At 51.0% G+C, this 13,442-nt stretch overlaps 1 protein-coding gene across 1 annotated transcript; it reads right to left on the bottom strand.

The window, feature by feature from the left end:
- Positions 1-276: 276 nt before the first annotated feature.
- Positions 277-2,298, bottom strand: LOC310887716 (olfactory receptor 14I1-like; the record flags this gene model as incomplete). Its single annotated transcript, XM_083813892.1, has 1 exon — positions 277-2,298. The coding sequence occupies exon 1, from the start codon at positions 1,237-1,239 to the stop codon at positions 277-279; it is 963 nt and encodes a 320-aa protein (XP_083670018.1). The 5' UTR covers positions 1,240-2,298.
- Between the last annotated feature and the right edge of the window lie 11,144 nt (positions 2,299-13,442).

Consider the following 13,442-nt stretch of genomic DNA (forward strand, 5'->3'; position numbering starts at 1 on the left):
CTCCACCTCTTCACACAGACAAGTCCCCCTGCAGCTCCACCACAGGTCTCCAAGAAAGGATCCCAGGCAAACTCGTCACTGCAGGATCCATCCTTGTATATGTCCTTTAAATGAACCTTGTTTACACCAAGACTCAGAGTCACGTGAAACATTGGAGAGAGAAACAGAAGGGGAAGAAACGGGATTTTTTCATAGACAAAATATATCACAATTTAAGTAAAGCAAAAAGAAAATGAAAACGCACATGAAATATGCCTTCGCCTTTAATAAGTTATTTTATGAGTGATATGCAGAAGACAGGCAGTTTACTGCTTCTGAAAAACGTCCCATCATCAGTTTCCACACTACATCCTTCAGCTCCTGGTTCCTCATGCTGTAGATGAGGGGGTTCACTGCTGGAGGCACCACCGAGTACTGAACTGCCAGCAAAAGATTCAGGGAGGAGGAGGACATGGAGGGAGGCTTCAAGTAGGAAAATATTGCAGTGGTGATGAACAGGGAGACAACAGCCAGGTGAGGGAGGCATGTGGAAAAGGCTTTGTGCTTTCCCTGCACTGAGGGCATCCTCAGCACAGCCCTGAAGATCTGCACATAGGACAGCACAAGGAAAACAAAACATGCAAATAATAAACAGGCACTAACCACAACAAGACCAACTTCTCTGAGGTAGGTATCTGAGCAGGAGAGCTTGAGGATCTGGGGAATTTCACAGAAGAACTGGTCCAGGGCATTGCCTTGGCAGAGGGGGAGGGAAAAGGTATTGGCAGTGTGCAGCACAGCATAGAGAAAAGTACTGCCCCAGACAGCTGCTGCCATGTTGACACAAGTTCTGCTGGCCATTATTGTCCCGTAGTGCAGGGGTTTGCAGATGGCAACGTAGCGGTCATAGGCCATGATGGTGAGAAGACAAAACTCTGCTGTGAGAAAGAGAATAAAGAAAAAGACCTGGGTAGCACAACCTGCATAGGAAATGGCCGTAGTGTCCCAAAGGGAGTTGGTCATGGCTTTGGGGACAGTCATTGTAATAGTACCCAGGTCGAGGAGGGCGAGGTTGAGGAGGAAGAAGTACATGGGGGTGTGGAGGTGGTGGTCGCAGGCTACGGCTGTGAGGATGAGGCTGTTGCCCAGGAGGGCAGCCAGGTAGATGCCCAGGAAGAGCCCGAAGTGCAGGAGCTGCAGCTCACGCATGTCTGCGAATGGCAGGAGGAGGAACTCGTTGGGGAAGCTGCTGTTGGACATTTGCTGCCTCTGGGTATGCTTGGCTCTCCATGGAAGAATTTAAAGAGACAAGTTAGATAGTGTTTTCTGAGCAAAACCTAAACCAGATTTCACTGAAACATCCTCAACAAGACACACTGTCTCTTCCAGGGAAGAATACATGCTCCTGCCTGGAGCTCTTGTCTTGGTTTCCTAAGAGTGCCACAGAGACGAGATTAATCGACCTCATTCTCTGGAAGGGTCAGTACTGCCCTTTATGTACATGGTAAAGGTCAACAGGACTGATCCATTTTCCTTGTTCTTCCTGTCCTTCATGGTAGCAGAATGGAAGCAGGTACTCCAGAGAGTGCTTTTCATTCAGGTAGTGTAGGTGTTGGTCTTCCCTCTCAAGAATCTCCCTCAAAAGCTCCTCCCTCAGGGAGCTGTGGAGCTGTGAGCAGTCTGCCCCAGGCACCAGCCTCTAGGCATCACCAGGACCCTGCCCTGCCCTGATCAGGGGGCTCCTTCCACCCACAGCTTCTCCCCACAGCACCCTGGGCAGCTCCTCTGCAGGCTGAGTGCTGAGCCTGGCAGGCGGCAGAGGCCCTGCCCCAGCACGCAGCCCCTGGGGCACAGCAGGGACCCTGCTCTGCACCACAGCCCTGGACACCGCTGCCTGCACCCCAGCTGCACAGCCTACAGCCGGACCCACAAGAAGAAACCCTCATGTCCTTTCCCTCTGAGAGCTTTGGCATGTAATCCCTGCCCTGGAGGTTTTCACTCCCCTCTTATACAAAGAAACTCTGAGGGTTCTTCTGAAAAATCCCATAGGCTGTGGGATTTGTCAGCAAATATGGAGATGGCAACAGGAACAACAGCTGCACTGCCCTGCAGCCAGAGACTTACCCTGTTCACGGCTGGGAAGATTTCTCCCGCAGTGAGCTCTCAGCAGCCCCCCTCCACACTGCCTTTAACTTCTTCCTCCCTTCTCTCAGTCGCCCTTGTCCCCTGCAGGCAGTGCCCCCAGCCCTGCTGCGCTGTGCAGAGGAGCTGCTCCTGGGCAGAGCTGTCTCTCTGCAGCGCTGCCCGCTTGCCAGGAGCTCCCCTTGGGCCCAGGAGCCCAGCCCAGCTCAGCAGCACAGGGAGCTCTTGACAAGTCCCTGAGCCTCCAGGGGGATCAACTTTGAAACAGACTGAAGTAATCATTTATATTCCTTCCCTCCACAGGAGAGGGACCACTGCCCTTCCTCATTTCAGAAGAGGTATGATGTCCAAGAATCACCTTTCCATGTCCTGGTTTCAGGCAGAACACCCACCCAAGAATCTCCCTCCCCCTGCTGAGGGAAGGGTTTCAGCTGGGTCAAACCAGGCATCTCATACTTTATTTGCAGTCCATAGGCTAGAAGGGGGCTTAGCTGCCTCTCCCATGCCTCACAGAAGCCCACAGGAGTTGGGATTCCTCTTGCTTTGGTTCAGGTGGGCACAAATCAGGCAGCTGTATGTCAGCTGCTTGTCTCAGCTCCCAGCACATTGAATGGAGACAGAGGCCAGGAGGGAGCTGTTCAGATGCAGACCCCTGGTGACATTGGAGATGCCAGAGTGACATCTGAGTGAAATTTGAAGTGCCAAATTCCTCTGGGCCATAAACAGAGACTTTATTGATGCATGTCCAATATAATATAACTGTAGCCATTGTTCAATTGCAAAGAAATAAAAGGCAAGCTATGACCTGGTTGCCATCACTGAAACATGTTGGGACCACTCCCATGACTGGAGTGGTGCAATGACTGTCTGTAGGCTCTTCAGAAGGGACAGGCAGCACAGACAAGGTGGTGGTGTGGCTCTCTATATTAGAGAGTGTTTTGGTGTTGTAGAACTCGAGGCTGGGAATGATAATGTTGAGTTCCTATGGGTTTGGGTCAGCGGGAAGGCCAAGAAGGAAGGCATCCTGGTGGGGATATCTTATAGACCGCCAAACCAGGATGAGGAGACAAATGAGGCGTTCTACAAGCAGCTGGCAGAAGTTGCACAATTGCGAGAACTTGTTCTCATGGGGCACCTCAACTTCCCAGGTATCTGCTGGAAATACAGTACGGCTCAGAAGAAGCAGTCTAGGAGGTTCCTGGAGAGTGTGGAAGATAGCTTCCTGACAAAGCTGGTTAGTGAACATACTGGGACGGTGCCCAGCTAGACTTTCTGTTCACAAACAGAGAAGGACTGGAGGGAGATGTGGTGGTCGGGAGCTGTCTTGGGCAGAGTGACCCTGAAATGGTAGAGTTCTCTATTCTTGGAGAAGTCAGGAGGGGGATCAGTAAAACTGCTGTCTTAGACTTCTGGAGGGCAGACTTTGAGCTGTTCAGGACACTGGCTAGCACCTTGGGAGGCATTTCTGAAGGACAGAGGAGTCCAGGAAGGCTGGGCACTCTTCAAGAAGGAAATCTTAATGGCTCAGGAGCAGTCTGTCCCCACGTGCCCAAAGACGACCCGGCGTGGATAATACATAAACACAAAAAGGAGGACTAAGGAGAATCTCCATCCTTGACTGGATGCGGGGGGAAACTTAGTGTCCAGAGATGAGGAGAAGGCTGAGGTGCTTAACGTCTTCTTTGCCTCAGTCTTTAGGAGAAAGAGCAGTTGTCCTCTGGCTACCCAGCCCCCTGAGCTGGTGGAAGGGGATAGGGAGCAGAATGTGGCCCTCATAATCCAAGAGGAAACGGTTGGCGAACTGCTAAAGCACTTAGATGTACGCAAATCAGTGGGGATGGATGGAAACCACCCGAGGGTACTGAGAGAAGTGGCGGAAGAGCTGGCCAGGCCATTTTCTGTCATTTATCGGCAGTCCTGGCTATCAGGGGAGGTCCCAGTCCACTGGCGGCTAGCAAACGTGATGTCAATCTACAAGAAGGGCCAAAGGGTGGACATGGGAAACGATAGGCCTGTTAGTTTGACTGCAGTACCAGGGAAGCTTATTGAACAGGTTATCTTGAGTGTCATCACGCGTTGGGTTAGAAACTGGCTGGGTAGCTGTGCCCAAAGTGTTGTGAATGGAGGACTCCACTAGTGACCAGCAGTTGGAGGCCGGTCATAAGTGGAGTCCCCAAGGGCTCAGTATTAGGGCCAGTTCTTTTTAATATCTTTATCGATGACCTGGATGAAGGGATCGAGTGCACCCTCAGTAAGCTTGCAGACGACACCAAGTTAGGTGCGTGTGTCGATCTGCTCGAGGGTAGGAAGGCTCTGCAGGAGGATCTGCATAGGCTGGACCGATGGGCTGAGGTCAACTGTGTGAAGTTCAACAAGGCCAAGTGCCGGGTCCTTCATCTGGGGCGTAACAACCCCAAGCAGTGCTACAGGCTGGGAGATGAGTGGTTGGAAAGCTGCCTGGCAGAGAAGGACCTGGGAGTATTGGTTGATAGTCGGCTGAATGTGAGCCAGCAGTGTGCTCAGGTGGCCAAGAAGGCCAACAGCATCTTGGCTTGTATCAGAAACATTGTGGCCAGCAGGACTAGGGAAGTGATTGTCCCCCTGTACTCAGCTCTGGTGAGGCTGCCCCTCGAGTACTGTGTTCAGTTTTGGGCCCCTCACTGCAGGAGGGACATGGAGGTGCTGGAGCATGTCCAGAGAAGGGCGACGAAGCTGTTGAGGGGTCTGGAGAACAAGTCTTATGAGGAGTGGCTGAGGGAGCTGGGATTGTTCAGCCTGGAAAAGAGAAGGCTCAGGGGAGACTTTATTGCACTCTACAGATATCTTAAAGGAGGCTGTAGTGAGGTGGGGGTTGGTCTATTCTCCCACATGCTCGGTGATAGGATGAGGGGCAATGGGCGAAATTTGTGCCATGGGAGTTTTAGGTTGGATTTTAGGAAAAAGTTCTTTACTGAAAGGGGTGTTAGGCATTGGAACGGGCTGCCCAGGGAAGTGGTTGAGTCACCATCCCTGGAGGTATTTAAAAGACGTTCAGATAGAGAGAATAGTGATATGGTTTAGTGGAGGACTTGTTAGTGTTAGGACATAGGTTGGACTAGGTGATCTTGGAGGTGTCTTCCAACCTAGAGGATTCTGTGATTTTGTGGTAATGTCAATTATTACAGGAATGGTCAGTATTCTGTGTGTCTGTGTGTGTGTGTATGTTTATTTCAACTTTTTTTTTTTTTTTTTTTTTAATTTGGCTCATTTTGCACATTAAAATTGTATTATTCATGCCATTTCCATTTCAGTGTCTACTTGTTGAGCATAGTTCAAAGACTCTGCACACAACGAGCTAGGCTCTCTGTGAATATAAACAAAAGAAAGGAGCCTGCACTGCCTTCTTTGTCTGACGTCCTTCCTCTGAGACCTGGTCTGGATCTGCAGGGGAGGTCCCCATGTGCAGGGGTGAAGAGGAAAACAGCCCCATCCCAGCAGCACGGCCAGGGAGCAGCAGCGCTTGGTGCCTGCAGAGCTGCTCTCTTGCCACTGCTGCCCTCTCCTGCTGAGCCCTGCTGGTGGGGTCAGGCCCGGCTGCTCCTGTAGCTTGGTGCCAGTGCTGCTGTGGGGCTGTGCTGGGACTGCAGGCAGGGACAGGCAGTGGGCACGGCAGTGGCACAGCTGGCCTCCACTTGCTGCAGCACTTTCCTCCTAAGAGGGGATCTCCTCTGGGCACTGCCTGAAGGCTGAGGCCTTCCTGCAAAGTTGCTGTCAAGAACAAGCCCAAGGAAGAGACTCCAAAGAGGCTCTGTGCTTTGCTGCTTTCCAGATGGGCTCAGGGTGGTGAGAGCAGTGTCCCAGCATGGAGTTTAGGGATCTGGGGCTAGTTCACAAGTTCCCTGTTAGTTGCTAGTGGCCATGCAGCTGATGAATATTTCTAATTCCTAGACACTCGGGCTCCACAGAACACGATGGTGGTGATGGCAGAGGAGTTTTTTTGTTTGTTTGTTTGTTTTTTCCCTGGAGGGATCCAGGAGCTTCCAGGGGAGCCCAGGTGATCTGCAGGGGAAATATGAACCTGGGAGACAACTGCAGAGCGTGAGCCTGTCCAAGGTGGACTGACCAGAGCTGAAGTGCTCAATGTGGTGTGAACAGGCATAGGAGAGCTCTGCAGCCCCGGGGCATGCAGCAGCCCCAGCAAAGGAGTCTGGCGAGTGAATTATTCCAGCCCTGGGGCAATATCAGTGACCCCATGAGCTGTGTCTGCCTCCCAGCCTGCCCAGCAGTGCCCTGGGATGCCCCCGTGCTCCAGGGTCAACAGAGGTGCGCAACAACTGGGCACTCGCTCTGCAGAGCAGCACTGCCAGCTGGGGCTGGGGCTGGGGCTGGGGCTGGGGCTGGGAGGTCACTTCCCCTGAGTGTCTTCTAGGCCAGCTTCAGGCACTTGCTTCTGGACGTGAGCGTGATCTTCAGTGTGCACAAGGAGCTGAGAGGCCACAAACAGGCACGGGGCTGGAACATTGCCTGCAAAGTCCCTCCTGCCCTCGCACCCCACGGGAGTGACACAGAACTGGCTGCTGTGCGTCAGAGAGGCTGTGAGTCCAGCAGCAGTGCCATGGGCTTGAAGGATCACAACCAGCTCACTTCTACCTGGGCAGACTCTGGCCCAAGAAGGGGGTGTTTTGTAGGTATGGTATTAGGAGGGCAGTGGTGCCTCAGAAGCTCTAAGTCCAGTAGGAAGCGAATGGCTGTTAAACAGTCTGTGAGTTGACTTCTTTCTGAAGTAGCTGACAGGTCATCCCTTGAATCCTGGCTGGGATCTGTGCCTCTAGGTTCACATCTGCTGGTCTCCATGACAGGCCAGCAGATGCACCTGCTTTGCACATAGTTTGTGAGATCCTCTCTCCCTAAGTACCTGGTAGGCCCCATTGAGGAAGAGGTCTTGAACGGGTGTTGTCATGTCAGAGGTTTCAGCTTTTGCCTCATTCATCCTTCAGGGCTGCTTTCAGTTTTCTACACAGAGGGGGCCACTGCCTCCCAGATGCCTGGGGGAACACAAAGCCTTCATGAGGCCATGGAATAAGTTACCCTGGGTCCATAGGAACCATTTTGGAACCAAAACATGTAGGCAGGAAGCGCACTTTTGTGGTGTTGCAGAGCTGCTGGGCACATTGTGCAGGGTGCTCCGACAGCCTTTGTGTCCTTCTCCATGCTGGCTTAGGAGCTGCTTCTTTCTCAGGAACAGAAAAGCCAACAGAGGTGAGACAGATACTCTGAGTTCATGAAAGCCATCAGAAAGCTGCCCCTAAGGGGGAAAAAGGAGGAGCCTGGCCAGGAGAGATGTGAGATTTGGGGGAGGAAAGAGGAGCTTGGAGAGCAGAAGCTAACGATTTTGGAGAGGTAAGAATATTCAGGTAATATTGATCCCACCATAAAGCTGACTTAAAGCAGTCATGTGAGGCCCTTACCCTATTTTAACCTGTAACATTAATACCTAAATCTAAATGCCACTCCACACCCTGACAGGAATCCACTGCTCTAACTTTTGACCACAATATCCCTTGAAGCCAAAATTAGTCCATAACCCCTTTCTATGACCCTCTCTTGCTCACCCTGATCCCTGCCCTTAACACTAGCATTAAAATGCTCTATTTAACCCTAGTCTTCTTGCAGACCTAAACAAAACCCTCAACCAAAGAGCTTGCCCATACCCTAACCACAGACCTGGCACCACAAGCAGAACACTAAACCCTCCCACTAAAACTCTGCTTAATGTCTCACCTAGAAAAGTTTGCCGTAGTCCCTAATGGCATACATGAACAACTATCATCCAAAGCCTGTCTTCCTGTGCATTAACCTTCTCAGCTTTAACCCTTTTCCTAACCCTTAACTTTAGGTTCTTCGTCCCTTGGGGCAGGGCAGGAATCGTGAGATTGCTGTGCCGTCACATGGCGTTCAGTGATGAATGTGAGAGGCCATGGATCTGAGCAGCTAGTAGGCCACAAGGAGGAGATGGGTGGGAATGCTCTGATGAGCTGAGCTCTGCCTCAGGATCTCCTGCCCCAGCAGGAGGAATGTGACTGTGGAAGGGACTGTGAGGTCACCTCTGTCTCTGCAGTTGATAGGGCAGGAGCAGGAACGTGTCACGGAAAGGGACTGTGAGGTCACTTCTGTCTGAAGTAGCTGACAGGTCACACTTCTACCTAGGATCTGTACTTTTCAGCTGACATCTGCCAGTGGTCCTGCAAGGCCAGCAGAAGGCACCTGGTTGGCATGCTGACTGTGGGATCCCCTCTGCCTACATACCCAGGAGGACCCATACAGAAAGAAGGCCTGAACATGGGTTGTCCTGTCCCCTCTGCTCGATTACATGAGTGGACAGCAGCAGGAACAAGGCTTGGTTGTGTCTACACAAGAAGCTGTAAGGCGAGCAGCAGGACCATGGCGTGGAAGATGCTGGTGAGGTGACTTCTGTCTGGTTGGCTGACAGGCCACTAGAAGGCCGATGCATTGGGATGCCTACTTCAGGAGTGGTTTCCACCCTGATGGAGCTTTCTTTGGTAATCGAAAAGAGCAGGAGAGAATAAACTGCCGCAAAGTGCACCTTGGAAGATTGGCGCTGGCCATGAAGAGGAAGAAATGTCCCTCAAAGGGTTGTGCTGTGGTGCCAGAGGTCACCCAAAGAGTGTCTGTGATCAGACCATGGCTTTGTGTTTCAAGGAACAGCTGGTGAGGGTTGATGAGACATCGGTGAAACCACAGAAATGCTGGGATGAGAGCAAGGTGGTGAACAGAGATGGGTGTCTGCAGCCTTCAAGGAAATAGGGCAAAGCGTGGGGCAGCACAAGAAAGTCTGGAGAGGGTGAAGAGGTGGGTGCTGGTAAGAAGAGAAGGCCCCAACAGCCCTGTCATTTTTGTCCCCTTGGATAGAGCTTGTGAGGAGATGAGATATAGTCATTGCAAGGGGGCTCATTGCTTTCTTGAGACCCTGTGCAGAGGCAGGGAGGTGTCATACCATTGTTATTCTCCTGGCATCACACTGCCCACCACATCCCACAGACCCCCAGGAAAAGCCCTGAGACATACATGGGGGTGCAGGATCTTCCCTCCCAGTGGCTGGAGTCAGGACCTGGCCCTTTTACTTCACCACAACAAACCCAGAGTTTTCTCAGCACAGTGCTTTGCCTATCTGTAAGCATGGCCTCCAATTATCTGCCCTAACAAATCCCTGAGGAGAATCTCTTGGTAACGTCCCTCAGTGGGGCCCATTAATACTCCAAGTCACTTCAACTTTTCCTTCTGACTTTACTTTCTCAAGCAATTGCATCATTCTCCTCTCAGTACCTGAGCTTCAGAGACTGAGCACCAAAATCCACCATGGAATTCATTAAAATGCAGAAACACCTAAGGAACCATGTGTCTTCCATAGTTTTATTCAAGTCTTCAGGACATGGACAGCTAATTGGAGAGCTTTCATGGTGTAGTTAAGGAGGAAGATTTCAAAAAGCACATAATAAAAATCTTTTCTAGTTTTAAAAGGTGAATTTTGTTGCATTTCAGCTTTGAGCATCTTTCTTCAATTGATATTAATCCAGGGCTTCTCCTATGGAGACATCCATAGGGAGGAAAAGCAGACTCTTGAGGTCTGACAGTGCATGGAGAACCTTGCTCCTCTCCACCCCAACCCTGACATTTCTCTCATTGCCACCTGGCACTCGCATCACGTTTCCTTACACCAGCCTTCTGCACTGAAGTCTGCAGCTGGATGTTACAGCCCCTTTGCACCAGCTCCCACCTGCTTTCCTTAGAGACCTGGCTACACACAGGAACAGAAGGGTTTTTTCCTCATTTTCAAACAAACAACAGGAAAACATGCAGCAATTTTCCAAACAGCAAACAAGCTCCTCATCTTGAATGTCTCCAGTGAGGTTTACCTTCCCAAAAGGATGACTGTAAATTAAGTATTTTATACTGATTGATAGGAAATCATAAGTATTAAGATTAACCTGGCAGGCACCTGAGCACCACACAGCTCACCCTCACCCCCCAAAAGCTCATGTGTTGAGATAAGGACAGTTTGATAGGACAGAAAAAGAAGAGAGAATAATGATGATGATGATAATAATAATAATAATAATATGTACAAAGCAAGGATGCACAATGCAATTGCTCACCACCTGCTGAACGATGCCCATCCCGTGCCTCTGCAGTGGCCCCCTTGACCACGGCCGACCTGCATCAGGATCCAGTGTGCCTGTCTCTTGACCTTATTTTTTCCAGTGCAAAATCATATTTCAGAAGGATTTGGTACATGTTCTTCCCTTTCTCAAGAACAGCCTCTGCTTTCTAACCTCACATAATGATGCCATCAATGTACTGCTGGTGTTCAGGAGCTTCCCCTGCTCCAGGGCGGTCTGAATCAGTCCATGGCATATAGTAGGGCTGTGTTTCCACCCCGGGGCAGTTGATTTCAGGTGGACTGGAGTCCCCTCCAAATTAAAGCAAACTGTGGCCTGCATGCTGCTGGCAAAGGAATGGAGAAAAATGCTTTAGGGATACCAATTGTGGCATAGCAGTAGGCTGCCTTTGACTCCAGTTTGTATCAATGGGAGATATCATCAGGGATGCTGGGGATAAGGTACGGGATGACATGCCATCCCACTCTCGCCAGCTGAACACCAGAGCCAGCAAAGGATGCCCAGAGCCTAGAGAGGGAACAGAGCTTAACAGGAGAGCTCCCGCAGGCCCACATGGACGAGTTAAAATTGCCCCATGCAGAAAGGCAGATGCATTGGGAGCCCAACTCAAATGCCTCTATGTAAATGCACGCAGCATGGGGAATAACCAAGGGGAACTGGAGGTGTGTGTGCGGTTGCAGGGTTATGATCTCGTTGCAATGACTGAGACATGGCGGGACATCTCCCATGACTGGAATGTGGCCATGGACGGCTTTGTGATTTTAGTGAGGACAGGCCAGGAAGGCGAGGTGGTGGAGTTGCTGTTTATGTCAGTGAGCAACTGGAATGTATGCAGCTCTGGCTAGGGGGGGACAAAGTGCAAGTCGAGAGCCTATGGGTGAGGATCAAAGGGCAGGCCAACAGGGGTGACAGTGTGGTGGGTGTTTACTACAGGCCACTGGATCAGGAAGAGGAAGTGGATGAGGCCTTCTACAGGCAGCTACAAGTTGCCTCACGTTCTCAGGCCCTGCTTCTTATGGGGAACTTCAACCACCCAGATATTTGCTGGGGAGACAACACAGCTCAGAACAAATGGTCCAGGAGGTTACTGCAGACCATGGCAGATAACTTCTTGATGCAGGAAGAAAGTAAGCCAACAAGGAGAAGGGCGCTGCTGGACTTGGTGCTAGCAAACAGAGATGGTCTAGTTGGAAACATGAAGGTTGAGGGCAGTCTCGGCTGCAGTGATCATGAGATGTTGGAGTTCAAGATCCTGCGAGGAGGAATTAGGGCAAAAGGAGGACTGCAACCCTGGATTTCAAGAGAGTTAACTTTGACCTCTTTGGAGACCTAATTGGAATAATCCTCTGGGCCAGGACCTGGGGGGAAAGGGTGTCCAGGAGAGCTGGCTAATATTCAAGCACCACTTCCTCCAAGCTCAGGGTTGGTGCATCCTTACAAGAAAGAAGTTGAGCAAGGGGGGCAGGAGAACTGCATGGATGGACAAGGAGCTCTTGGGAAAACTTAAGCAGCAGAAGAAGATGTACGTGATGTGGAAGAAGGAACAGACAACTTGGGTGGAATTTAGGAACATTGTCAGAGAATGCAGGGATGCAATGAGAAAGGCCAAGGTCCAGTTAGAATTACATTTAGTGAGAGACATCAGGGATAACAAGAAGGGCTTCTTCAAATACATCAACAGCAAAAGGAAGACTGAGGAAAATGTGAGTGCTCAGCTAAAGGAGGTGGGTACCTTGGTGATGGCGGATACAGAGAAGGTAGAGTTACTGAATGCCTTCGTTGCTTTGGTCTTTCACTGCTAAGGCTAGAACCCAAGCACTACTGAGCCTGGAAACAAGAGGGAAAACCTGGAGGGAAGAAGACTTTCCCCATGTTGAAGGGGATTGGCTTAGACGTTATTTAGGCAAGGTAGACACACACAAACCTATGGGCCCCAATGGGATGCACCTGAGGGTGCTGAGGGAAGTGGCAGGCATTATTGCTAAGCCACTCTCTATCATCCTCATAATATCTTGGAGGACAGGAGAGGTGCCTGAGGACTGGAAGAAAGCCAACATTACTCCAGTCTTCAAGGAGGGCAAGAAGGAAGACCCAGGCAACTACAGGCCAGTCATCCTCACCTCCATCCCTGGAAAGGTGATGGAGCAGCTGATCCTTGAGGCCATCTCTAAGCACCTGGAGGAAAAGAAGGTGATCAGAAGCAGTCACCATGGATTCATCAAGGGGAAGTTGGGTTTAACCCACCTGGTAGCCTTCTACGATGAGATGACTGGATGGATGGATGGATGAGGGGAGAGCAGTGGATGTTGTCTACCTTGATTCAGCAAGACTTTTGACACTGTCTCCCATAACATCCTCCTGGGCAAGCTCCGGATCTGTGGGATCCATGAGTGCACAGTGGGGTGGATCAAGAACTGGCTGGATGGCAGAACTCTGTGTTGTGCTCAACGGTGTCGAGTCTAGTTGGAGGTCTGTGGCTCGTGGTGTCTCCCAGGGGTCAGTACTGGGTCCAGTGCCATCCAACTTATTCATCAATGATCTAGATGAAGGGGCAGAGCGCACCCTAGGTAAGTTTGTGGACAATACAAAACTTGTCAAGGTGCCTGACACATCAGAGGCCTGTGCGGCCACTCAGAAAGACCTGGACAGGCTGGAGAGTTGGGCAGAGAGGAACCTCATGAGGTTCAACCAGGGCAAGTGCAGGGTCCTGCACCTGGGGAGGAACAACCCCGGGCACCAGTACAGGTTGGGGGCTGACCTGCTGGAGGGCAGCTCTGCAGAGGGGGACCTGGGAGTCGTGGTGGAAAAGTTAGCCATGAGCCAGCAATGTGCCCTTGTGGCCAAGAAGGCCAATGAGATCCTAGCCTGCATCAGGAGTGTGGACAGCAGTTCGAAAGAGGTGATCCTCCCCCTCTGCTCAGATCTGGTGAGGCCACACGTGGAGTACTGTGTCCAGTTCTGGGCTCCCCAGTACAAAAGGGACGTAGAACTTCTAGAGAGGTCCAGCGTAGAGCCACAAAGATGATTAAGGTATTGGAGCGTCTGTCCTGTGAGGAAAGACTAAGCAAGCTGGGTCTGTTTAGCCTAGAGAAGAGGAGACTGAGAGGGGATCTTATCAGCCTTTATAAATACTCGAGGGAACAA

The sequence above is a fragment of the Anser anser genome, assembly GCF_964211835.1.
Source record: "Anser anser genome assembly, chromosome: 29".
In the NCBI taxonomy this organism is placed as follows: domain Eukaryota; kingdom Metazoa; phylum Chordata; class Aves; order Anseriformes; family Anatidae; genus Anser; species Anser anser.